At 38.9% G+C, this 27975-nt stretch overlaps 1 protein-coding gene across 6 annotated transcripts in view; it reads right to left on the reverse strand.

The window, feature by feature from the left end:
• Window positions 1-27975, reverse strand: part of NALCN (sodium leak channel, non-selective) — a 274410-nt gene that overhangs the window by 226687 nt on the left and 19748 nt on the right. For 3 of the 6 annotated variants that reach the window (XM_067016966.1, XM_059042399.2, XM_059042402.2), the window contains exons 3-7: window positions 27787-27969; window positions 20385-20468; window positions 19065-19204; window positions 18848-18976; window positions 3421-3575 (exon numbers count right to left, since the gene is read on the reverse strand). In XM_067016966.1, coding sequence (XP_066873067.1) covers window positions 3421-3575; window positions 18848-18976; window positions 19065-19204; window positions 20385-20468; window positions 27787-27969 — 691 coding nt within the window. The remainder of the gene's footprint in view (window positions 1-3420; window positions 3576-18847; window positions 18977-19064; window positions 19205-20384; window positions 20469-27786; window positions 27970-27975) is intronic. The other 3 variants (XM_059042401.2, XM_067016968.1, XM_067016967.1) reach the window with 3 other exon arrangements.

Here is a 27975-nt window from a genome sequence, read left to right on the forward strand (position 1 = left end):
TCTGATAGTGTGGTTTATAGTTATAAGCTTTTCAGAGTCCTTAAATATGGAAACTGCATTTCTGTTTCTCAGTATCCTTGATGTTTGGATGATTTTAGAGATGAAAAGGTCTCTTTACTCCGCAATCTTACAATAGGGGCTCTTTGTAATTTTTTCTACCTAACGACTCTGGCTCTTAATATAGTTTTAAAAATTGAGTTTTTCAACATCATCAATATTAAATTTTAATGAGACATGAAGCTACTTATAAATAAAATTTTATAAATGCTTGAAATTCAATGTATTGCATGATAATTTGGATTAGTAAGAAAAGGAAACATGCTCCTTTTAAATTAATCATGATTACTTATATAGAGAGTACACCGGCCAAATTTAAATACACAATTAGGCACCTAATTATGTTCTAAATTTAGCTGCATGCAGAAAGAGATGATCACATGTGCCTAAAAAAATTAATTTCCTCATTTTGGTGAAACATTATCTTTTGTTTCCATAAGAACTTTCAAAATAATCTAAAACACTAGTTTGTGTATCTACATAGATACATAATATCAGGAAATAGTTACCAATTTCAATCTAAACTATAGTGACCATGTTAACATTTTTTGATTATAGTTCAAAGCCAACACTTTCATTATCTAACCATTAGTGCTACAATGATGCTGAATTCAATCATCGTTTGAGAAAAAGAAGCAAATAGATCAAATTAAGCTTGTATAGAAAGGGAAGTCATGAGGAAGAATGAACACTGCCAACAAAAGCAGACGAAATCCAGGAAAAGAACAACAAGAAAACAACTTAATTCTCTATTATGGCTCTACATCCTAATACAAATATGACGTGTCGCCTACGAATTCAAAAGGGGCACATACTTTGGTCCATTAGTAAATATTTATAAAGGGTTTCCTACAAAGCAGGCATTGCTCCAGGCCCTGGAGACATGAAGATAAAAAGAAGTGCTTCCTGTTTTCCAGGAGCTTAAATCCTTGGGAGATCAATGTGCAAATAAACAGTAGAGCTATAGTAAGACTAAGGCCTTTGTGGGAGCTTACCACCCTCCCGGGCAATTCCCTCCTACAACTGGGCTTCTTAAGCCCACATGCTTTAGAAGGAGACTTCCTTGCTCAAAGAGATATTGTCCCCTACATTAGTTGAAGCTACTGTAAGTCACAGTGAAAAAAGAGAAATCCACTTTAATATAATGCAGCAATTGGATTTTAGGCACAACTGCTGCATTTAAAATGGTCAGGGGGCGATTTGACTTAGCAACATGATTTTAAAGGCTTGGAGGTTTCCAGTGCAAGGACAGCCTAACTCCTGAATGCTGGCCACTCTCCATACAAGACATGGGCACACTCAGCCCCTAAAAGAAAGAGCAACTGGTTCTAACCAGCCATGCATTCCAGTCCTGCCAGCTTGGAGCTTGCTCCGAGCAGGTTACTAATTCTGTAAAGTATCTCATCTCCCACACACCTGGGATTTCCTGCTCACGCCTGAAAGTCACTGGCATAATCTGTAAAAGTCTTTGCACTTTTGAGACGGGGGAAGGATGTAAGATTGCTTCCAAAGCCAGGGAAGTATAAGAGAGACACCAAATGAAAACGCTTTACATCTGTTGGCTTCTACATTTTTATGAACCAGAAAACTGCATCATTGGCCAAAAGGAGAATGCCCATCTAACTATCAATACAATGCTGGAAATGTACTATGAGGGCATACTAAAATATAAGAATAAAATTTAGGGATTTATTTGCAAAATGCACTCTTTAAAAATACCAACTATTTAGGTTTCTTTCAGCCCAATTTCAGTATTATATTCAGTCCAAAGGCTGTAGCCTTGTGGTTTAGTTCATATACCTAGAACATACTCCGCACGCAGTGCAAGATCTTCACATGTTCTTTCTGAAAGTCAAACACTTATCCCAGAGTTCATAATGCCATCCTGCATAACACTATTCAGGAGCTGCTACGGCTGAAGCCCAGGGTGGGAATAGGATTTGCCAGCCACTCTTATCTGATGTGTGAAGGTGGATGGGCTGGGCTTGAACCAGTTTCCCTCCTGGGTAGACAGCGGTGATGCTCTCTTTCCTGGCTATGAGATCCCCTTTGTACAGCTGGCCCATTAAAAAGTGAAACCACACCAAAAGACAGATGAAAAATAAGTAGATGTGGCTTTCAAAAGAGCACAGCCACCATCCCGTTACACACTGAAAGACTTTCCTCTTAGGACCTGGGTAAAAGTGTCTAGAACGCTCTTAAATGTACCTGGGCCTTAAAACTTTAAGGAAAAATTAAATTTTTTCAAATGACTCCGACAATTCTGCTATGGATTGAATGTTTACGCCCACTCCCTCAGGCCCTCCCATTCATATAATGAAGCTCTAACCCCCCAATGGGATGGTATTAGGAGGTGGGGCCTTTAAAAGTTGATTTTGTTTAGACCAGGTTGTGGGGCCTGGGGTTCTCAGGACGGGATTAGTGTCCTTATAAGAAGAGACCAGAGAGCTTCCTCTCCCTCTCTCCCCTCTCTCTCTCTCTCTCTCTCTTCCCCCCAGTCCATCCCATAAGCACACAGAGAGGAGACAGCCATCTGCAAGCTGGGGAGAGGGGTAACCAGACCTAACCGTGGTGCCTCCTGACCTCAGACCTCCAGTCTTCAGACTGGTGAGAAGTAAATGTCTGTTGTTTATGCCGCCCAGTCTACGATATTTTGTTATGGCTGCCTGAGCTGACTGAGACAAATTCTCAGAGCATAAACGAATTGTTTACGATCCCATGGTTTTCTGCTTCAATCGTGGAAGACGTGCAACTTGCATGGAATTGTAACAAATGCAATGATACCAACTAAATGGCAGATGCCAAGATCTTTCTTCACTGTGTACGACGGCACGTTTCAGGACTTAATAGGACAAGCCGCAAATCAACGTACACGTTTGGCACATCATATTCACATACAAGCGTTTCCCACACCCCTGTTATATAGTTAATGCACATTCATTAAGTATCTCATTAGCTGTATCCTGTTCCAGAATTACTTTCCGGCTCTCACACACTCCTCAATGTCTAGTATTCCAGTTCCTTAAGACTTACCTTGCCTACTAGTTAAATGTGGAAGGAAACCAAGTCTTGTTGACTCAAGGGGTTCTTTGAGTCCACAACCCTGAACGTTACTCAACAGACAGATAGTTTTAAATGCTATGATTAAGAACCGAGAGATATTTGAGTCTATATAGACGTTGCTGAATATACATAGACACAGACTGTATGTTCTAGACTATAAGGGAGAATATATTAAAACTTAGTTGTGTTTCTTAAAAACTACAGCCAGTCTGAACACAAAATATCAACTATACAACTATTTTCTCCATGATAAACATTGTAAAATAGAAACTGAAAAGGTGTGTTATCAGTAAGACAGACCTATCTCATTAAAGCCACTGTAGCCCAGCTCTTGCCTGCTAAGTCCCAGATCTTCGAGGTCCATGCATTTAAATCCTGGCGGGCACTGGTAGCCTTCTTGCAGCTCTGGTGAGCAGTGGGTATCTGGGATAGCTAAACTATTCCAGGTTACATTTCTGCAAACAACACAGAAAAGGATTAGGCGATTTCAACAAGTGTAAGTGTTGATTAAAATGCATAATGCAATCATTCTTCATTAATAACTGCTGTATATGGACACAGATCTAAGAGTCCTGATTCATGAATGGTATTCATAACATTAATGCTATGAACACTCTCAAACGATACCTGATTCATCCACACAGAGGCTCTTTATAAGAACATTATCGCCATGACGGTTTTTGTCACTGAAGACCAAGACTCAGAAGAAGCTAAGGAAGGAATTTTTCTGTAGATCTGCAAGGAATGTTAACTTGACTGGGGATTCCTTGTTATTCACAAATCCTTCTACTACTATGGGTACAAATGTTACTTCTCCACTTCTAAGCAACAGTAAATGATGACAGTCATTTTCCATATGGTACAAAAGTACTGTACGTCTCATAAATGATACTTGGCCTTCTTCTGCGTGTCAGATGTTCAGTTTAGAAAGAAAACCAGATAAATAAAGTGAGACTGAAGGAATTAAAGATATCACATTGGAAAGAGAGAGGTTATGGGCTGATTTAGTGATAGCTCCAGGAGTATTACAGGTTTTTATTAATTAATTTATTTTTTAGGTAGTTGGTGCTATAATTACTTTTCATCTTTCTGGAGGACACACTGGACATTAAGTTGATGTGGAAGGATTTAGACACGTAATGGCTTTCTTGGTGGTGAGTACAGGTAACCACTAGGAAAGGTGATTGTGGAATCTCATTCTGGGACCTTAAAATGGGCCCCAAATAGCTGCTATCTGAGACGACTGACATGGTTTGTGTAGGGGCCAAAGTTTAGGCTAGATGATTTCACAAACCTTACAAACCCATGACTTTATTATAGTCATTTCCCACTACATCAATGTTTCCAGGCATTTCCTAAATGGGGACCAACCTTAGGACTGTCTCAGTCTCCTCTGCTTATGGCCAAATTGAGGCAGATGTGTTGGGTCACATTTCTCTTTTTAATATCTTCTTATATTCAATTGGCCACTTCCTTCCCTTTATATAACATGCTTTCTCTAGAGTATGATGCCTAACTCTCCACGATCCCTTAGCTGCTTGAGGCCACCATGCCCAGTGCACACACACACGATCTCCTACAAAGACATACACAATTTTACAGTCTTACGCACACACATGTACACAATCCCTGGTAATACACTACCCAGTTCCACCTCAGTCAAAACAAACCTCTATGTTTACTCCTTCAGGATTCTGCTCTTTGTTAGCAGCAAGTGAGCTAATTTGTCGATACGTCTCAGGGAATGTTTAAATAATTGTTGTATTTTAAGCTGGTCCTTTGGACCCCACATGCAAAAGCAAAGGCTCTGCTTGTGGAAATCACCACTCGGTTGTGTCAGAAAGATACGATTTTAGGCACACATATCACTTATTTCCCCTCCTTTCACATTCTTATATGTAGGCCAAATGATGCATCTTCGCCTAAGTCTAGCCTGACTCTATGTTTCTGAGTTTGTACCCACACATCAAAACAAAGTGGTAAGGGGACTGGGCTTCAGAGTTTCAGAGGAAGGCTTTCTGGGTTGGTTCCAAGCTCTGCCATTGACTGGCTGTGTGACTTGAATAATTTTAAATGTTTCTAAGCTCGGTTTCCTCATCTGTGAAAGCTTTAAGTACAATAAACCAAGTAATGCATTCATCACAGCACCTAGCGTGTTTCAAGTACTCAAAAAATGCTTACTATAAATGATTATTAGCCATTACAATAATAAGATGTGACATAAATCCTGGCTTGTGAAAACACAACAATAAAGGATTCTCAAAAGAATAGAAGGAATTTTGGTACGTGATCCTGAAAGCACTTTGTTCACAGAATTGTGCAGCTGAAAGAGACTTTATAGATGACCTAGTTCTTAATTCGTAAGTGAGGAAGGTAAGGAGAAGTGCTGGAAGGGGAAAGTGTACTAGCCCATCAAAATCAGTAATTTTTTTTCACTTCCAATACTTTAAAAAGACAATAGCAGCAAATATCTGACAAAAACACTCTGTCTACACAAAAAAGTTTCAAAAAACATCGTCTTTCAGTTATTTGGATAACTGGACTCTGGTGCCAGTCTGTTGGGTGTGAATTCCAGCTCAGCCCTTACTACACGTGTGACTTTGCCAGTTTGTACCTCAGTTTCCTCATCTCTGCGATGGTGGGAAAATACTTCCTTCAAGGAGCTGTGGGGAAAATGTTACGTCTGTAAAATACTTAAAATAGGCACTTGGTAGACAATAAGTGCTAGGTGTGACCTATTGTAATTTATAGTTTGAAGTTTGTACATTCCCTGGATTGAACCCCTAGCCCTGGCATGGACAGCCTCAGTTTCCACATTTCAAAAATGGGGACGGCAATTATACCTACCTTGTAGCGGTGGGGGTCTTAATGATTAAATGTGGTAATGTACCACTCTCAGAATAGCACTGGAAATAAGTTAATCACTCAATAATTGTTAACTGTTTTGATCATTTTCATTAACTCACAAATATTAGGGTATTTTTTCCTCTTTGATTCCACGTGTTTTTTCTTCCATATTAGTACTGATTCCCATTTGAAGCACAACCCTCACCAGCACAGACAGTATTTTGAAATCTTTTGGCTTCAGAGGCAGCAGATTTGAAACACGTTATTTTTGCCAACATCAAGCTCTTAGAGGATGCTTATTAGAGACATATTTATTAGATGATTAATTGCTCTGGAACTTACGTATCTAAAACCACATGATAAATATCCTTTCTAAAAATTGAGAGTTTTTAGAAAATTGAGAGTCATGAGTTTCAGAGTATCTACTGGTTATTTATCTTAGTTTCATTTTCTCAGTTAACAAGAATCTTCTAGATTTTATTTTTATTTGTTAATGTTAATTACTTCCTTGTTCATTTTCCCTCAGATAGTCAGGATAGAACAAGAGGCTCTCTGGAATTAGGGGGGTGGAATTTTTTTTTTCTTTTTTTTTTTGAATTTTTGAATTTTATTTATTTTTTTGTACAGCAGGTTCTTATTAGTTATCTATTTTATACATATTAGTGTATATATATCAACCCCAATCTCCCAATTCATCCCACCACCACCTCCCCCCTGCCACTTTCAGGGTGGTGAAATTCTCACTCCAACCAGCCATATCCTAAATAGAGACAATGATTCTCCCAGTCATAATAAATATCCATTCATGCTTAAGTGGGAATCAATACTTTCTTACTCACAGCCCCCTAAAAACGTCCACGCTCTCACCTCCAGAACCTGTGAATATATTATCTTACCTGGCAAAAAAGAATTAAGGTTACAGATGTGAACAAGGCTAAAACTCCTGAGTTGGGGAGATCATCCTGGATTACCTAGGTGGGCCCCACCTAATCACACAAGTTCTTCAACGTGGAAAGCCTTTTCTGGTTGTGGATAGAGAGCTGTGCCTGTGGAAAGGAAGGCTCAGAGAGTCGCAACGCTGCTGGCTTTGAAGATGCTAGTTCTGTCCATATGTCTCAGGTCATTCTCCTTTTCCATCTCCTCCTCCTGTAATTCACCTTCAGTACTGAGTTGCTCTGAGCTTGGTCCTTGGCTTTCATGATGCTTTCTCCCGATGCAATGAAGTCCACTTCCATAGTTTCAATTCTCTACCATCTTAGATGCCATTTTAGAGTCCCAGAGCTACATGTCCAACTGCCTGTTAGATCTCTCCACTTTGCTACACCACAAGCACCTCCAACTCTATGGACCCCATACTAAACTCAGACCCTTTGCCAACATTCCCTCTCATCACAAGCAGCACCAGAGCACCACCATCCAAAGTGTTGAGCGAGCCGGGTATCTTGGAATCACCTTGATGCCTTGTTCTCCTGCCACCCTTATAACTAATCATCATGTTCTCTAAATAGCCTCCAAAATATCTTTTGGGTTCATTCAACTCTCCATGTCCACCTCTACCTGCACCAGAATCCAGCCCCCTAACCGGTCATTATGCAGCCTCTCTCAGCCCCTCTTACCCATTTGTCATAGAGCATCTAGAGAGGCTTTTCATAATCATTGTCCTATATTGTGTCGGTCAGTGACAAATCTTTAATAGGACCTACAAGGCCGTGAAGGACCTGGCTCCTGCCCCTCCAAGTGTCCTAGCGTCCAACCACGTTTGTCTGTCTTTCCCCAGCTCTCCCTGAGCTCCGTCTACTGCAGAACCTTTTCCTCTGCTTGGAAATCTCTCCTCCCATCTTTGCTTGGTTAGTCCCATTTTTTAGCCTTCAGGGCGCAGCCTGAATGTCACCTTTTCAGGGGAGCCACCCTAAGTCTCTCAGACTGGGTTAGGTTTCCCTATTAGAAGTTCTCAAAGCACCCACACTTTTCATTTCTGGCACTTGGGACCCATGTCACTCACGTTTGTGTGGTCAACTCTTCACTGGATTCTTCCCAACTCGACTGTGGCCCAGTGTTAACTTTCAATTTCATATAGCCCCTGACACATAGTCTGTGATGGCTAAATTTATTTGTGACCTTGGATAGACTGTGCTGTCCAGATCTTTGGTCCACATCAGTCTAGATGTTGCCATGAAAGTGTTTTTTAGATGTGATTAACATTTAACTTTGTAGACTTTAAGTAAAGCAGAAGACCCTCTATAATGTGGGTGGGTCTCATCCTATTAGTGGAAGGCCTTAAGAGAGAAGTCTCCAAAGAGGAAAGAATTTTGTCTCCAGACTGCCTTTGGACTCAGGACTTCAATATCAACTCCTGCTGGAATTTCCAGCTTGCTGGCCTGCTCTGAAGATTTTGGTCTTGCTGGTCCCCAGAATCACATGAGCCAACTGCTTAAATAAATCTCTTTTTCTCTACATATGTATACACCCTACTGACTCTATTTCTCTGAAGAACCCTGACTCATGCATAGCAGAAGCTTAATAATTATCTTTGAATACATTAACGAATGTGTCATTCTTTCCATCATTATTTAAATCTATGACAAATTTATTTATTTATTTATGCTTATCGATAAAGTAACTACAGAGGAGACTCTTCAATAATTGGCTCCTGTTGTTTTTACGCAAATTTTTAGTGTGATATCTAAATACTGGCATGGATGTCCAATTTTTTAAAAAAATAAATTTATTTATTTTATTTATTTATTTTTGGCTGCGTTGGGTCTTTGCTGCTGTGCATGGGCTTTCTCTAGTTGCGGCGAGCGGGGGCTACTCTTCATTGCAGTGCGCGGGCTTCTCATTGCGGGGCCTTCTCTTGTTGCGGAGTGCAGGCTCTAGGCGTGCCACTAGTTGTGGCACGAGGGCTCAGTAGTTGTGGCTCACGGGCTCCAGAGCGCAGGCTCAGTAGTTGTGGTGCATGGGCTTAGTTGCTCTGTGGCATGTGGGATCTTCCGGGACCAGGGCTCGAACCCGTGTCTCCTGTGTTGGCAGGTGGATGCTCAACCACTGCGCCACCAGGGAAGCGCAGATGTTCAATATTTTAAATTTCTGGCTATAGTTGTTCCATGTGTCAAAAAGCGTACTGGAATCCCTCAGACTGGTTGTTTTTCAAAAGGCTTTCATTTTCTGCCTGGCATATGTTTTTTTTTTTAAATTCTTAACAAAAAATCCTGTTTGCAAATAACAGTAAGTGGGAGTTTGCGATCTAAGAAAATGTGCTCTGAACTTGACGCAGAGGCCGTTTGCGGCCACAAGCAACACTTCTACAGTGTTATGGTTTTAAGTCAATCCACCATCTCTCCTGATGGCCCAGAGCACTCAGCTGTACCCTGGTGCACAGCATTATGATGTCGGTCCAGAGATCCACCAGCTTAATGACCTCGGACCGTTCACTGTAACCGCCTGAGCCTCAGTTTCCTCATCTGTAACACGTGAAACTTTTCAGCTATTTAAAAAACAGTTCTCAGAAGGACCGCATCCCACTTTCAGATGAAGGAAAAGGTCAACGATGAGAGTGAAACCACGTGCCCCACGGTGCTCTGTTCTCGCCCCTCCGCAAGGTCGCTCAAGGCTTCACGTTCATTGCGATGTCGTTTTCTCCTGATAGCAAACCCCTGTCGCTGCTGGTAGCACCGCTTTCGTGGTGCTGGCCTTCTGTCATTACTGCCACCGACAAACGTTAACTGTGCTTACTATTATTTAGCCCCTTTTCAGAAATGGTCTTTCTCATATTCTTAGTGGGGCCACTTGACTTCATTTGTCTTTTTGGGCAGGTCTCTTCTATGCCCCATAACCTGCTAGGAATGGAGACGACTGAGAAGGTACTTCCAACTCGGGGACTTTACTGCCCAGTGTGAGAGAGGGAACGGAAAAGTAATGACTGGAGTAGAACACGATGAATAGGTTAAGAGCTATCTATACGCTCATGGTGTTACAGGAGCACAGAGTAGAAACATCACATATGACTGTGGATGGTGAGTGGTGAGTACTGGTGTCACTCATTTGAGAGAAAATCCCAAAAAGTGAAAAAAAAAGAAAAATAACACTAACAAATGAGGTTATTACTTAATTTAGTTGCAAAATTTTCACAAAAAATACTTTTTTTTTTGTGGTACGCGGGCCTCTCACTGTTGTGGCCTCTCCCGTTGCAGAGCACAGGCTCCGGACGCACAGGCCCAGCCGCTCCGCGGCATGTGGGATCTTCCCGGACCAGGGCACGAACCTGTGTCCCCTGCATCTGCAGGCGGATTCTCAACCACTGCGCCACCAGGGAAGCCCACAAAAAATACTTTTAATGGGAACTTATAGATGGCAATTTTGTTGACATTTTTCTTACTCTTTTCCCCCCTGGAAGAAATGAAGTTAAACAAGATGATGACTTCTCGATAGCCAAATCTTATCCGTTTGTTGTAAAAGACATTCCCAGAGGCCAAGCTACAACATATTTCTGAAGTTTGCGTTCTGTAAGGAAACTGTCAGTGCTGCAAAGAAGGAAGCACACGGCACAACAAACCCACACGCAACAGACAACCCTACACACCTGAAGAGCGTTTTGTAACTTATTCCATCAAGAAGGTTTCTTTTCTATTTCTAGTGTATGTTCTAGGAAGAAATCATAAACAGAAGAACACACTTCCAGTTAAACCCATGGAGTCAATACACACACCATCTTTACACTGGGAGAAGAGTGAATAGGGCTTAGGTCGGTGCTTGCCTCACTCTTAGTGGCAGACACGAAAACAAGGTTCATTTTCTAGCTGAAAGCTCAGCCCTGCCTTTAGAGGTTACCTCTCTCACTGCACGTGCTGACAGCAAACGTGCTCTGGCTGTTACCTGCCTTTCAGATTTGTTCCACAGAATCACTGGGCTTTCTTTTCCCCTCTATTTAGCCTCCTCTTTCAGGATTAATTAAAAACTCCTCTAAACTGGCCTGGCTAATTCTATTGCTGGATGCTTTGGAAAATGAATCCCACCCTGGAATTTGCAGACATGAAACTAGTTACTGATTTTTGAAAACTTTTTTAATTGCTCTGTCTGGACTTTTAGAGGGACTGCAAAACAAGATGACTAGTCTTCGGCAGGAAATAATATTGACCTCACAGCTCTTTTTATAGACAAGTGAATCTGGCACTTTTTCTAAGAAATTAGCAAATAAAATTCTCCTTACTGTTAAACTGAGAGTATTTTAATATGATTTTTCCATTCTTTCATCCTTTCCTGAATGGCTAGATAGGCAAAGCCATAAAGCACTGAATCCATCGTGCACCAAAATGGTAAAATTAAATAGTTTTCCAAGTATCACGTGAAATTTAAATGACAATGTGTTATTTTATTTAAATTTTAAAAATATAGTCATCTTACCTCGTTATCTCTGAATAGTTTTTAAATTATATATTTTCCCCAAGTTTACTTCCTTATCTGTATCTCTCACTACTTTGCCAATATGGATAAGGGACAAAAAGGTGTGACAAGGGCCAGGAGACTAGCATCTGAACCGGGACCAGGCAGTGGGAGGTACATGAATGTCTTCAAAAAGAGTATTAGAAAGGCAAAGTATCAGGACACAGCAAATTCAGTGATCAGCTCCAAACTCGAAATGTGAAAACTGTTTCGAGGTTATAAGACAAAGTCTACTCTACCCGTGAACCTGAGCCAAGAGCTACTCAAGAGGTAACTCTCCGCCCTTTGCCTCAGGAACTAGGAGATCAGAATGAGAAGACAACTAACTGTAAGCGGTCAGGTGACATGACGGTTAGTGGTCCCCACAATTTGAGGCCAAGATGACAAGACTTCAGCTGGTGATTTTGCCAATTAGTGAGTATGTGGCAAGGAGTTATGTCCTATTCTCTCGCGCGAGGATCATAATACCCAATCTATGAGATCACGTTATGAGTTAGCAGTTAGGAATATAAAGTACTTTATGCATATTAGGAGCTCAAACTGTATTTACGTTTACTGGCTGTGGCTTGGCAGAGTTACATGGTTGGAGAACAGCCTTTTTTTTTTTTTTTCACTCTGAAGGCTTCCACCCTTTGGGGATGGTCAAAGGATGCTAAGGGCTCCACAAAGGTAAGAACATGTAGCTACCTGAAACATGAAGGCCAGGCAAGGATTTAGGAAATGCCAAAGCCCCTGTCCCCAGATGCCCTTGACCACAAAGTGCACTGGACAATGCAATCGCTAGACCTAAAAACATGAATAAAATTGAGAGGACTGCCCTAGAATTCCCAGAACACATGGGCAACCTGCTTCTTTGTGAGAATGACAGGAGGCTCTAATTACGTCTGTTGCTTCTTAAGACATTTCTGGGGAAACAGCCTTAAGGGAAGAGGCAGCTCAAATCACCCCCAAGTGGAGCTCTAGCAGCTAAAAGCTTAGCATTTCTTTGAAGATACGTGATTTATCTTTTAAAAAGCCATGCACATTGTGTTCTAGTCTATAACGTATCTTCGGGAATTTTAATGCAGAACTAAGGTCTTAAGTCCCTGATTTCTAATCCGGCCAATCTGGCAATTTCAACCCCGCCTATAAATACAAATCCATGGATGCAGCTCGTAGTCCCTATTTTCACAAAGTTCCCCGGGTGATTTTCTCTGCTTAAGAGATCTAACCCTAGAAATGAATTCCCGAAACGGACTGCTTGTTCTGCTATAGTCGTGGCATGCTGGTGCAGCTTCTATCCTGGGGGAAGGCAGGCTGGTCTGGCTGAACTTGAGACATCACAAGGATACTACATCTGACGTGTACGAAGGCGGCTACAGTCGACACTCTTTGCCAGGGGCTGGATCGGCAGGCTCTTCATTTCACATTCACGCAGGATGTTCCGAAGCGGCAGCGCATCATCTGAGAACTCAGCCCTCAAACAGGCAGCCTTCACCACTTACTCATACAGCCCGTTTAGAACTTGTCTCCTAAGCATGCGCTTCTCGTAACCATAGAAGAATTAAAGGTTTTACTCAAATACTCTGGAGACACACATGCTGAAGATCACCTCACATATTGACCGAATTACAGTAAATATTTAAAAGGACAGAACTCAGTGTCCGGGAGAGCTGGTTTTAAACCTTGCTTCTGGCACTTCCAAGCTGTTTCATCTTAGACATCTTCTTTAAGGAAACTGAGTTTCAATTTCCTTCTCTGTAATAATGCGTGTAAAAGTAGAACACAACTTACCAGATTGTTATGAGTCTTAAATGAGAAAATAACAGATATCAGTTGTTCAATGAAGGTTATTTCCACTAACAATAAATAGGAGTCTTATATATTAATAATTATAGTAACTAGTTACTATAATTATTAACATATTAATTACAATATAATAATTATAAATTAGCATGGCATATGATTATAATATATAATAAATATATTATTAATCTTATTAATAATAAAATCTATAGTATTACATTATCCTCTTTGGGGGAAGTAAACATAAGATCAAAAGAAGTGCTATAGTGTAATTGACCAAAATAAATTACTCAATTTCTTTTAGACCCTTTTCAAACTGTAGGATTTTCTTTTTTTATCCTGAAGACTCTCACGAATGCTTTTGCTCTTTTGGTGAAAATCACACGGGTATTAATTTTTCATATGGGAGTTTAGTTGATTCTCAAATTTTTTTTTTTTATTCTTTTTTGGCCATGCCACACAGCTTGTGGGATCTCAGTTCCCTGACCAGGGATTGAACCTGGGCCATGGCACGGAAAGCCCAGAATCCTAACCAGTAGGCCACCAAGGAACTCCCTCAAATATTTTCTTATATTTAATTTTAAACCATTATCATCATATGAAAGGTTAATCTAACTGGTGGCTCAAGTGGTCTGCATCTTTGAGATGCATGTGCACAACAAATTTAAAAGAGATATATGGAGTAATACAAATATATGGCATATCACTCTTTTACAGATTCAGATGAGACTGAACCCCCTGGAATATAACATCAACATAGAGATAGAAAACAGGTGTAATATGGTTTTAATTTTTTCTATGACATATATTATGAAGAGTTTATGTATATGGATGTGGATCTCTGTGAAATAGGTTTATGAATGTGGGATTATAATATCGCAGAGGTTGGTTAAATGGCGGCACAAGCACGGGCTGGGAGTTCAAACCCCAGCACTCTCGTCTACCGTGTGGACACATTATTTAACCTCTTTGAGGCTGTGTCTTCATCTGCAATATGGGGGAAATAATCCCTTCAGGTTGTTCTAAAAAGTAGTTACAAGCAAAATATCTGAGACATAATAGGTGCTCCATAATCACTGCTATTAATTTATTTAGAAATCTACATATATCATCAGAGTACTTTCATTTCTTAAATATTAAAGAAAATGTTTCCGATACCCAAACTTGTTCTTATATCTCCCACTTGGCAGACATCTCAGCCTGAGCCCTGTAAGTTAAATAGAGTAGGCTTTTTTCATCTTTTCAAAAGAAGTTTAAATATAAATCAGGAAGACTTCACAGACCTTTGCATGAATTTGAGGCACTTATGATTTTACATATTCTACAAAATCCTCTCTTGATAAGTCCATGGAAATTAAAAATTAATATTCTAAGACTCATGTTTCTATTTTTAATTCTTCTGACCTTTCCATTTTTAAAAAAAACCTCATTATGTTGTGAACAGAATTTATAAGACAATTCTGTTTTATTTTATAAGTACCCTAAAGGGAAAACTTAAAAAATTTTTATTTGGACCAGCAGTAGAAAACTTCCCCAAATCCAGCTTTATATTGTCTCTAGTCTAAGTCTTAGTGATATTTTATAAAATACCACCAAGTCCTAAAAACTGCCGTTCGGTAGGGTAACCGTAAAATGTATTGTCCATGCTGAGGCCCTCCTGAGATCACAAAGGAAGCTATCAGTGATTACTCTGTAGCAACAGGGATACACCAGGATCGTCCTGGGTGCCTGTGACGTGTGGTCCCCCACCTCTGGGTCTTAAAGCTGACGGTCCAGTCATTACACATATTCACCCGGACTCGTGGTTGAATCCTCTCTCCACATAGTAAACTTTTATGAACTTAACGTTTACTTTTCCTTACCTTAAAGCTTTTCTAATGATCTCAATCTTGGGGATGAGATGTCATTATTTGATACTAAGCTACGAATAAACTTCTCTCCTTTCTCAGGAATGATAATAAGGTGTCAGGTAAATCTGCACCTTTTCTATGTCACCTACCAGCTCCTTTTCACACGTTCCTCTTTTAGCTTCCGGGGGTTTCTACCATCACGTTTGGCGTTTTGCAACACCTGTTCCTGCCACAGGCCACTGCGTTCCTCTCAGCTCTCTTTAGGATACGAACTGCCTGGCTTAGTCAAATGCCATTACTTCTTCCATAATTGCCTTAGGTCACGATTCATTAACAGAGGAGAAGCTAAAGCTTTACTAGTAATGCTACACAGGACACAGCTGAGATGCCCTTCTATCTGCTTTATAAGAAATGAGCTCCATTCAAAAGCAAAATTCCATGTATTGACTTCCTTCCTTATTTACCGTTTGCTCCACAGATTAAACACAATCAGTTCTGGAGGTCAGCCGTGAAACCTATAGGACATACAGGTTTCTGAACAGGAGCATGTCTGCCTGAAAGCTCTCCCGTTGGGCTACAGCGCGTGCAAATTAAGTAGAGGTTGGAACAATCGTTAAAAGACGATGATGAACAGAAACGAGGTCATGGCAGCAGCTGGCAACACTGATCTCTGGAAACACAACCATCATATACCGAAGCTTAATATCTGACTCAGAGATGTTTACGAGAAATTCCTAGTTAAGAAGCAACAAAAGGAAAGAAAAAAGTTGGGCAATTCTTTGAAATTGGGATTTTTATGTGTTTCATTCTGACTTTGGACACTATTTGAGTCTCTAAAAAGAAAGCAAATTAATGTCTGGGCTGGAACTAACGATAAAACTGTATTGACAGTTTTTCTGCTAATGAGCGAGACTTTAAAACTCAGTTAACACTGAACTGAAAATATAAAAGAAAAATGGTGGAAATGATTGGTCCTTGAAATAAGTCATCAAACTTATGAAAACTGTTTTCATCAGTAACACTGCTCATAAAACCATGTGGCCTATTATGTATTTTCTTCTCAAATAGTAAACTGAGAATCACATAGAGAGAAGGCAAAATCCATGTGTGTGTACATAGCCATTGGGCAGATTTTACAAATATAAGAAAGAGAAAAATGCAGACATCTCCCTGTAACTGCTATGTCTCGAGTAACTGAAAAGTCTGCCAACACGTATGAAATTCTTCCCAGTGCACTCCTTTTTTTTAGGATAACGTAAAGAGCTGGGGCTAATAGAATATGAGAGGTCTTTTAACATTTTTTTTCAGACACTGGTTTTTGAGAACAGAGTAGAGCATGGAGCTGGCTAAGAGGACTTACTGAATGATTCAAAGGCCATGAGTTCAGATGATACTCATACCTGTCTGCCCTATTTGTATTATATTTTCTGTGTCAAAGTTAAGTTTGCAGCACGATGCCTGATCTCCTAGCTGGGTTAACAAGTCTGAGAATTCTTGCCTTTCAACTTGGTTTTTAATAAAACGGGAACTTTAAACCAGCCTCCTAAACTCACTGTGGTTTGAACACAGCTGCTTCCTTACCCAGAAGCTTTCTCTTTTCTTCACTTCTACGTCTACTGTCTCTGCCCACACGACATTTTTCCACCCTCATATTCATTCATGGAACAATCTAGACATATTCTACAGCCCACATACATTTCCAAAAAAAAAAAAAAAACTACCTACAGGTTTCCTTCCATGCATTTCTTCCCTCACCCACACAAGTCAACTCCCTTACTCACCACTTCCTTCAACTTTCCTATCCTGTGTTTGTACTAATTCACTGCTTTCCTCTGCTTTTGACATTGCTTGTCTATTTTTTAACAATTTCTCCTTTGTCACCTTTAGCAACTTGCTTTTCTTCCTCTGTTCTTTTCAAATTTCCTCTTCTTTATCAATCTGTCATAAAGCTGTTATTATCTGTCTAAATATAACACATTATTAACCATGCTGTGAATAAATAGTTACCAAGTACTTACTCTGTGCTAGGATACTAGGTACTGACCACAGGGAAATGAGTCTTATCGACCCTTTCCCAAATGTGTCCTTAAGGACCTCACAGTGTAATGAGGAAAACAGGGAAAAACATAGCTGTGAGTGACAGAGCGCTAATTCTAGAAAGATGGACTACATTAAATTTAGCTCCTTCCACTACAAACAGCTAGATCTGTTGGATAAACACTAACATTTAAAAATGCATATCTGGGCTTATAAGAAAGAAAAATACATTCCAAAATGGCAACATGTAAGAGGAAACTAAAAACTAGAGGAAGGGAAATACATGAGTTGACTAAATGGTGGTCTCAATGGGGACTAAGTACCCAGTGCCATGGGCTTGGGTTTCAATGCCTACAAGAAGCAGAAGACAGGGTCCTAAGCCCATGTGAGTCTGAGAGCAGGAAATGGGACCCCCATGCATACAGACCTATTATAATGTAAACGAGCTCCGGAGTGTGATATTGGTGAAGGGATCGTCAAACAGGTCAATCAGGCATAATAGAGATTATAGTTACAGACCCAAATATAGACAGGGAATTAGTAAATGAGAAAAGCAGCATTAAATTCTGTGAGTAACGACACACAATAAATAGTGCGGGGAAAACTGCCTTACCATATGATGAAAATCGTTTGTAGTAAGGTACATGTGACATACAATATATTTGCACATATTAAAAAGAACAGCCTGATAAATTCTGACATTTGCACAGAACCGCTCTCAAGAAAATGAACATACAGACTAATCCCAAAGGTTTCCTAGTGCGCCCTGGTCGTCTCTTTCTCCTACCCTAACCCTTATTCCCAGGCAACCAATGATTTCCTTTATATCATCATAGATAAGCTTGCATTTTCTAGAATTTTATGTACATGGAATCACAGAATATGTACTCTTTTTCATCTAGCTTCATTTACGCAACGTAATTATCTTGAGACTCAAGACGTTATGTATATCAATATCTCATACTTTTTTCATTGCTAAATAGTAGTCGTTACATGGATATACCACAATTTGTTAATCCATTTACCTGTTGATGGAAATCTGTGGTGTTACCAAAGTGGGCTATTACAAAGAAAGCCTTTGTATGTATAAGCATACGTAAGTCTATGTATAAGTCTTTGTACGGACTTAAGTTTTCATTTCTCTTGGTTAAGCCCCAGGAATAAGTGAATGGGATATATGGTAGAGGTCTGTTTAATTTTTAACAAACTGCCCGACCATTTTTCAAAGTAGTTATACCATTTTCCATTCCCATCTTATTTAAATAAGATATGAAAATATCCTGATGGTATTATGTTCCCAAGCTGAGGAAACTTTCTAAATGTACACTTTGAATTTGCTGAATCTACTTTCCCACAGGGTTACATTTTTCAGTCTGGCTTGTCTTGAGTATGTGTCTTAAACATTTGCACAAAACAATTTTGAAGCAGAGAATACAGAACATAGAGGGCACATAAATACTTTTTTAAAAATTGAGGCACAGAGGTTTTTCTCATGAGAACTGCAGAAAAGTCCTTATGAATCACTTAGATAAAAGTGGGAAGCTGCTGCATAGCACAGGGAGATCAGCTTGGTGCTTTGTGACCACCTAGAGGGGTGGGATAGGGATGGTGGGAGGGAGGGAGACACAAGAGGGAGGGGATATGGGGATATATGTATACTTATAGCTGATTCACTTTGTTGTACAACAGAAACTAACACAACATTGTAAAGCAACTATACTCCAATAAAGATCTATTTTTAAAAAAACGCAGTTAGTAGATAAACTTACCCTGGTTTCGTGTCATTTACTACACAGTGATAGGTAAATGTCCCAAACATCTGAACTCCTAAAATTCCATAAAGAAGTAGAAAGAAAATGAGGAAAATCGAAACACTCCATATTTGTTCTCCTGATCGCCTAGGGGGGAAAAATAGGTAAAGTAGGTAAAACTTACCCCCCAAAATCATAAACCTATCCCCTCAACTTACGTAAAAGCAGTGCTTACTTTAAAATATTTGTAATTCTGGTCCTTGGTAGTTCAAATCGGAAATAAATCCGAAATGCCCGGATCATAATTAGTGGCCGTGGGATCCGTAACATGCCCCAAGGGGACATCTGATCAACTATATCAGTGATTTCAAATACCTGCAAATTCAGAGGTGAACAAACAATTCAGACTTTCGCTTAGCAATGCTTGTAGTCAGGACTATACAGACAGCATCAGAGGTTCATCCTGTGCCCTGCACTATCTTCCACCGAAATCAACTTTCTTTGGAGTACATTTTGAAGCTATAGCTTTCTTAAGAGAAACAAATACATAAACTAATGACAGTGTCATTAATCTTGTTCATTTCCTGTATAATCCACCAAGGCACAGTTTTTATTACAAAAGTAAGTGCCAACGTAGAATACAGAATAAGTATGCTAAGCCTTCCTCACTAAGAATGGTCTTTGGTGGAACTTTTTGTGTATCTAGAACACAAAGTAATGGCGAAAGGGTTAAAAATACTATGAAAAAGATGAAAAAGAATTCCATTTACCAGTAGAGGCAAGATGATAATTAGGAAATGTTTGTCAATCATACAATAGTTATTAAATGGAAAAGAACACATTTAATATGCAGGATGAAATTAATTATTGGAGAGGTGAGCTTTATAAAAATAAGGACAGCTTATCAATAAGCACCATAATGAGTTTGTAGGATGGACTATGAATTTATTTTATTCTGATTTTTTTAAATGAAGAATATAGTAACTTCAGTTGAATTAAATGCAAAATCAAGCCTGAATGAATGCATGCGAATGAATTCTACTGGTTTTCAATAAAATCCGTCCTTCAGGCCTTTTTAATCTATGTTCCCCATTTCTCATAGTAAGGCATTTTCTATTAGCAATACAGCATTTTATGTTAACCAATATTTATCCCAATGTATTTATATTATGCTAGCTACTTTTAGTGAGAATTCAGTCACATAAAGGACTGGAATTTTAATTTTTAAATTCAAATTTTTATTCTACAAATACAGAAACCTCACTCCATGTTCTTTCCTTTATTTCAATGAATATATTTCTAACATCTGCTTAATAAGAAATAATCTCATATGGTCCTAATTTTTATTTTTGATTGAGAAATAATTCAAAAATGTGATTGACAATGATTAAAATGTTAGGCTTTATAAAACCAATAAACATTTAAAAAATAATGTTTTGGGAAATTACACTATCCCATTTTATACATACTCTTTAATATATCCATTTAGATTTTCAATGTAAAATAATGCCCATTTTGGAAAATACCCCCTTGTAATTTAAAAGTGTTTAATTACCTGTAACACCAATGAAACCCAAAGGCAAAAGACCATAAATCCATCAAAAACACACCAGCGATCTTTCACATAGGAACTATCCCCCTAAAAATAAATTTCAATGGTGTTATCAGACAAAATGAATAATTTCAAAAAACATCTGTGGAGGGAATAATCAAGTGTTAATTCAGTATAAGCTATCTACAATTTTTGTATCATAATTGAGCAGACTTTCCAAAGGAACACTTTTAGCATTTTAAATGGTATTATATAAGAGGAAAATAATTTATAAAACACAAGTAACTGCAGAACTTTGCATGTAAAATTTTAAATTCATGCAAAGGTAAAACATCACTATTTTTTCTCTTAGCCACACAGTCTACCACATAAGGAACCACAGGCCATCCTACTTAATAGGCTGCTTAGGTCCTAAAACCAACTCTTCCTATAAGAACCAAGGTTACTCCTTCACTGACCATTGAGCCCACAGTGGTCAGTGAAGGACTTTAAATCTCTGGGAACAACCATCATTAGTGGAAAATTAACCATGAATTCATGTTGAATTGAATTAAAAGTGAAGATGAAACTTGCCTTCATTTTCAAAATAAACATACATCGTCTTAACTTTAATTGGGATTTTAAATGTAAAAGAAAGATATGGAAGACATACTACTTTCATTTTTTGCTTGTGAGTCTACTCTGACATTAGAATGCATTATTTCATAAATTTTTTTTTAAATGTTAACTTTTAAAAAATGTAAATATACGTGTATTATGTTGATAAGTGTTACACAGCAAAATTAAAGTATATATTTTCAAATTGACTTTTATTAAACAAATGTGTTCTTTACTTGTATGTTGAGCAAAAAGTGAGAGAAAAATATCACTTGATCTTTATTTGAAGAACTAGGCATAACTGTGATTGCTTAAAAAATGTAAAAAATTCCAAAAATGAAAACTGAAATTTTATGGGGCTCAGCAGAGAACTATTTTAAAATAGTAACAATTAAAAGTAAATATTAGGCAAGAAAGAGAATAATTACAGATCACTGGGTACACAGGCACCCAAATAGAATGAGCTTATACAATATTTTTTCCCAAACACTATATTACTGTTTTATTCCTATTTTGCATTTAAAAATGCTGCATGTAGTATTACTACAATTAACCTCTATTGCTGCTCATAATTTGCTTTAGTAACAAATTATGTTCAATTAGATAAGAGCTTCTCATTATATTGAGGTTTATTTAAAATATAAAAAGTGAGGATAAATAGCGGTATTTCCCTGGGAGGGGAACAGAGTGGCAGGAGCCAAAGGCGGAAGAGAGACATAATTTTCACAGAATATCCATACATGTGTCTTTTGACTAATGGTCATGTGTTTTATATATATATATTTTGTGTGTGTTGGGTGTGGGGGGGGGACGCGGGCCTCTCACTGTTGTGGCCTCTCCCGTTGCGGAGCACAGGCTGTGGACGCGCAGGCTCAGTGGCCATGGCTCACGGGCCCAGCCGCTCCGTGGCATGTGGGATCTTCCCGGACCGGGGCACGAACCCGCGTCCCCTGCATTGGCAGGCGGACCTCCAACCACTGCGCCACCAGGGAAGCCCCTGTATTTTTTAAAATAGATTTTCAATATTACATTTTTTTAAAGCTGAAATTTTTAGCTTTAACAAAAATCACTTTGTCAGTTGGTGCAAATAAAGTCAAATTTGAAAAATTGGGGCTTCACAAATTCACAACGTAAAGTTATCAGTAACAGAGTTGGCTGAATTTTTGTTTTTTATTTACTACATAAATTTGCCTGCTAAAGAAACTGATGTTGCAAAGCTGACCTGGAGTATAGTTTGAACTACATAAAAGGATTATTTTAAATCATTTAGGGTCCCAAATAAAACAAAAGCATAAAAACACATTCGATTGATATCATGTCAATCATTATTGATAATCACCAAGGCTCCATAAATGTAAAATACCTTTTAATAAACAGAATAGGGACTTTGAAACCTGGCACTTTGAAATATAATTGAAGCCAAGTGGGACCCTGCCCTGTCCCCCACCTCTTGTTTGTAGAAAAGTTCTAGCCTCCTAGGCCTTCCCAGCGTTCCAAAGAGCAAGTTTAACCACAGAAGTGAGAAAATACAGAAACAAAGAAAAACAAGCCAAAATAATAGTTTAGCCATAAAACAAAGTCAAAGACTTTTAATTCCTCTTCAAGGCCTATAGATACTATTCTGAGCCCATATCCTTGAGGTGTTTTGCCGATACTAAAACCTCCATCAGGTGGAAGAAGTTAACTGCATGCTGACCACCAGCACCTAGACCCCAGACTGGTTGGAACCACAAGGCAGTTACCTCACCACCAGCTCCATGAGCTGATCATGCACTACTTGACTCTCACCCTCACCTTGCCTTTAAAACTCCTTCCCTGAAAGCCTTCAGGGAATTTGTGTCCTTGAGCGTTAGCCACCCATTCCCATTGCTTGGTCTTGCAATAAACACTGCACTTTCCTTCAGCACAACACAGTGTCAGTAGATTGGCTTTACTGCGGGAGGGTTGAGCAGACCTAAGTTTAGTTCGGTAACATAATCTCATATTGCATTTTGTGTCTGACGTATTTATCAAGTTGCCTCTTTTTCAATTTGTATTTTCAAAGACTCTTCACCATACCTGGTTAAATGGTGCTATGATTCAATTTGTCAGTACGTCCAGATCCTTTTAAAATCCTACTGTATTCATGTCCAAGTTACAACCTTTGTAAATAATAAATTGTCCCTTTCCCCTGCTTCCAAAATATGTAACCAGAACCTAACACACACGAAGGCCCAGTGGTATCTGAGAAATTTTAATGCCTCCAATATGAAAGGAAGGTTTTAACTTGTTTGTTGCATCAACAAGAAAGGGAGAGCAGAGAGTACTTGAGTTATGGGCAAAAATCAGCAGGCTGGTGCCTGAGGAGATGAGTTATTCAAGAGCTGTCCGTCAATTTTTATAAAGGTAAACACTTGGAGGCTGCCAATCAATTATACAGTGTAAGAGAGGAACTTAAATTGCCATGCAAGGGTTTAACAAGCAGAGAAACCAAACACATTTACCTGAAGGCATTTATAGGGATCTAGTTTGCAGTTACAAAACAATATGCACGGGTATAGTTTCATAAGCACATGATTTATTGTTCTGAGTTCCCAGGGCCCATCTGTCACTGTGTCTTAGCATTATTATTTATTACTTCAACAGTGCTCAGAGGATGCATGCTACTTTTAGCCAGGTCCATTACCAGATGAAAAATTGGCAACCGAGAATTGTATGAAGAATTCACACTTTGCACTACATGGAACGCTTTGCAGCGACACAAACATGTATCACTCAAATGCTTTATTTTTGCCTGTAGGGATTTGGTGAGCTAGAATGCTTCTTGGAACAAGAATTAGTGGGGGAGGCAATTAGAAACAAATTATTGGGCAGTAGGAATTAATTGGCAGATGTAGTCAAGTTTGGAGAACGTTATAAAAGATGTAAAATCCTTGAAACACATAAATTCCTCTAATGAAAATTTTGAAGGACATTTTCTGCCAGCAGGACTTTGTGCTTCAATTTCTCTCTCCTGTCGTGTGTGGGGCGTGTGACCTCCACAGTGAGCTTCTCAAATACAAATCAGAGGGTGTCACTCTCAGATTCGTATGCCCCACACATCTTCACCGGCCACAGAAGGAAGCCTGAGCTCCTTGCAGGGCTGCAAGGCCAGGCTGCCTTCACAGGGTCCTTTCTGGCTGCTCCCTGAGCATCCTATCTGCTACTTCTGACTAAGCAGAGTGCCCCAAGGCTCCAGGGTGTTCCAAGCCTGTGTGTCTCCAAGCACTGCTTTCCTCTCTCTGTGAAACCCTTTACTTCCCTCCGCCAATACCCCCGCCATACACTACACCTCCTCACTTCAAGACATCACTTCACATTGCTCTTTCTTCAAGACTTCTCTGACATCTTCAAGCAGATTTTTTTCACTATTTTTTGTGCCCCCTTCCCCTGTACCTGTTTCAGACCATTATAACAGCATTTTCACAAAATACTGAAGGTCTATCTCTCACTATCTGAATTCTCACTACACAAATCTTTGCTATTTACATTTGCTAAAATACTTGCCCCCAAATCACTATGTAACTAGAAGAACCACTATAGCGAATCTGTACACGTGCCAGTGGAAACACTGAAGCTGTCCGTGAATCCTGCAAGGAGGTATGATGTGCGTGCAGCTCTGCTGTTCTTGGGGCCTAAATCTTGTGCTGGCAAGGTTTCTCTAAATACTTAACAATTGATAAGCGTTAAGTGTATCCCTATCTCCTCTTCCCTCTCTTCCCATTAGCCTTTCCGGGGACGTGGACTTGAGCCTACCAGCCCAAATAAAGTATATGTGTGCATCGTGTTCTATTTTAAGCATCAGGTTACACTTTTCTTAATAAGTTTTCACGTTGTTTGGCAAAGAGCTGTACAAATATTTTAGCTGGAAATCAGTGCATAATAAACATATACTGTTAGTAAATTGAAGAAACTAAACAGTGGATAATTTCATAAGAAAATTTACTTCATCAAACAGACCCCCAACAGACCAAGCAAGTCTAAACAGACCCATTTCCCTAGGAGAAACAGAAAGAAGAGGAAGTCGTACCAAAAAAGCACTAGAATCAGATGGTTTCACAGGGGATTTCTAACAAACTTTCCAAGTTAAAATAATTTCAAGATTACTCATATTATTTTAGAGCATATAAGTGCACACACACACATACACAGAGAAAATCTAACATCAAAAACCTGACAAAGATTAGACAAAATTTAAACAAGGAAAATGATAACAAATATAATGAAATAACCGATTAAAACAGAACAAAACTGTGTCATGACCCAGCTGAGTTTTTTCTGGGAATGTAAGGATAGTTCAATTATTAGGAAATCCATGCCATTGTAAGAGCTAAGGAGAAAAATCATCATTCAACAAAATTTAAAAGCTATTCGAGATACAACTCTCAAAAGTTGGAATTAATGTTTATTCCCTTAACTTGATAAAATATTCATACTTCAAATGCAAATCCTTCAGATTACTTAATTAGGAAACATTAGAGGTGTTCTAAATAAAGCCAGGAGCTAAGCAGAGATGCGCACTGTCTCTAAAACTATTTAAAATTTTGTAGGTATTATTAGCGGGCCCAATTAAATTTAGAGGCGTAAGAATTGGAAAGAAAAAGGTAAACCTGTCTTTATTTGTATACGATATGATGATATGGAAATAACAAAAGAATGAATGGAAAAACTACTATAAACAGTACACGAATTTAGTAAATTTAGTAAAGTGGCAGGATATAATATTAACATACAGAAATCAACAGCCTTCATTTAAAAGAACAGTAAGAATACATAATAAAAGATAAGACCCCACGCCAAGAGCAAAAAATTTTTAAAAATATCAGAGCATAAATGTAACAAAAAACGTGCAAAATCTACATGAGGAAAACTATAAAACAGTCCTTTAAGGTGCGGGAGCAGACTTGATAGAATGGAAAGATCGTCCATGATCTGGGACAGGATGAAGTGTGTGTGGTACCAATAACCACAGGCAGAGCCAAAGACAATGACAAATGGGGAAAAATAACGGCAACTTACATCATAAAGGGCTAATATTCCTAACACACAAAAAGTGCCCAAAATTTGAGTGAAAAATAATGACAACTTGAAAATGGCCTTTATATACATAGAATCAGGTTCAACCTCACTCATCAAACGGAAATGCAAATCAAAACCACACTGAGTTACCATTTGCCAACCCAGATTGGCAAATATCCAAAAGTTTGACATCCTGTTTTGTGGTGACCACGTGGTGAAAGAGACACCTGTGTACATCACTGGCCAACAGTCAAAACGGTTCAGGGAATATGGAGTAAACAGAAACTATTAAATAGAGCCACCAGGAAGCAATTATCCAGACCTAGACTGTAGAACATTCTGCAAGACTAAAGACTCACTTTCCCAATGGATCAATGACATGGAAAATTTTTTTACGGGGCATGTGGGGCTGAGACCTAAAGGATTTAAAGAGACTTAAACGAGATTTTAAAATATAACAAATACACTTTGTACAGCTTCTTTGAGTCCTGATTCAAAGAAGCTAACTGTAAAAGAAAATATTTTAGACACCTGGGGAATTATGAATATGGATGGGGTATTAGCCTACATTAAGGAATTACTGTTAATTGTGCTAGATGCAATATGTAAAAAAAAAGATTTTGTCAGTCAGCGATGCATAAGAAGTTGTTTCTGAAATAATCTGATTTCTCAGATTTGCTTTCAAATGAAATAGAACTGGGCAAATACTGCTAACTGTTGAGGCTGAGTTACAGGGATTCATTACAACTATCATCTCTACTTCCGTGTACATTTTTAAAGTTCCATAATAAAAAGTTTTTAAAAAGTTACAAGTGAAAAAAGTAGTGCATTGACTGCGAACCCCCTCTTTTAAAGATAGAACACAATGAATTATTGTAAAGAGAAGCAAAAAAATGGACCCAGTAACTATATCTTAAGCATCATCTTGTTAAAGTCTTGAAGCCCTTATACAAAATAAGGCCCTTCTTCATCAAAATTACCTCACTTGAGATGCTGATACAGCCAGTAAAAGAAAAGGCTAGGATGTGAGTAGTCAAATCTGTCATTTGTCAGACCCTAACACCCATTCTGCTGTTTCATTATACCACTGTCTCTCTAAATAGTACAATTTGAAATACTTTAGAGACAGCATCATCTACATATTTTTAATGCAGGTTCAAATATAAATAAATAAAAACCCTCTGTGAAGGTTAGGGTTACAGAAGAAAGAGATATCCTGGGACAGAAATTTTCTTCCTTTTCTTTTTCTTTTCTTTATTTATTTATTTGTCTCGCAATGGTGCCAATTTCATGCTACACATTCCTTGTGTTACAGTCCTGGAATTCCTTTCCATTTCCAGTCCTTTCTTTTTACCTCTCAATATGTTCAGAATGCCTCGGGCGAATGAGATCCTGCTGATTACCATGGCACTGCAAATTTATCACCTGACGTTTATTCTGCATTCCACGAATCAACAGGTGCCTCCTTGGGCTAGGGGGCATGCAAGACCCTCCCCTCCACTGGCCTTCACGAAGTCAGCAGTGGGGCCATCTAGCTCCTTCTCAGATATTCCAAGACTTTGTGCCTTACACAATTGACTTCACTTTTAAATTATTCTTAATGTATTATATTTTCACCAACATCTGGAGTTATATACCCTTTTAAAAAAGACTTCAATAGCGATAAAATAAAGAGACGCTTTGTCTGACTGAAATGAATGTGAAAGCATTAAACTGATTTAGATTTTCAATGCACTTTAGTTTTTAGCTTAAATAACACGGAAACACCCACCTTGACAATCCCCCGGATATGCATTTTTGCTATCATCTCTGCCGTGTAGAGAAACATCAACAGAGTGTCCAGGGTGAAGGTCACGTACTGCAGAGGAGGGTAGTGTTCGAAGGTCATGGGCGTGTTCATGCAGACAGAAATGACGCTGATGATGGCACAGATGCGCAGCAGAGAATGAACCCACTGCAG

Source organism: Kogia breviceps, chromosome 16 (genome assembly GCF_026419965.1).
Source record: "Kogia breviceps isolate mKogBre1 chromosome 16, mKogBre1 haplotype 1, whole genome shotgun sequence".
Lineage (NCBI taxonomy): Eukaryota > Metazoa > Chordata > Mammalia > Artiodactyla > Physeteridae > Kogia > Kogia breviceps.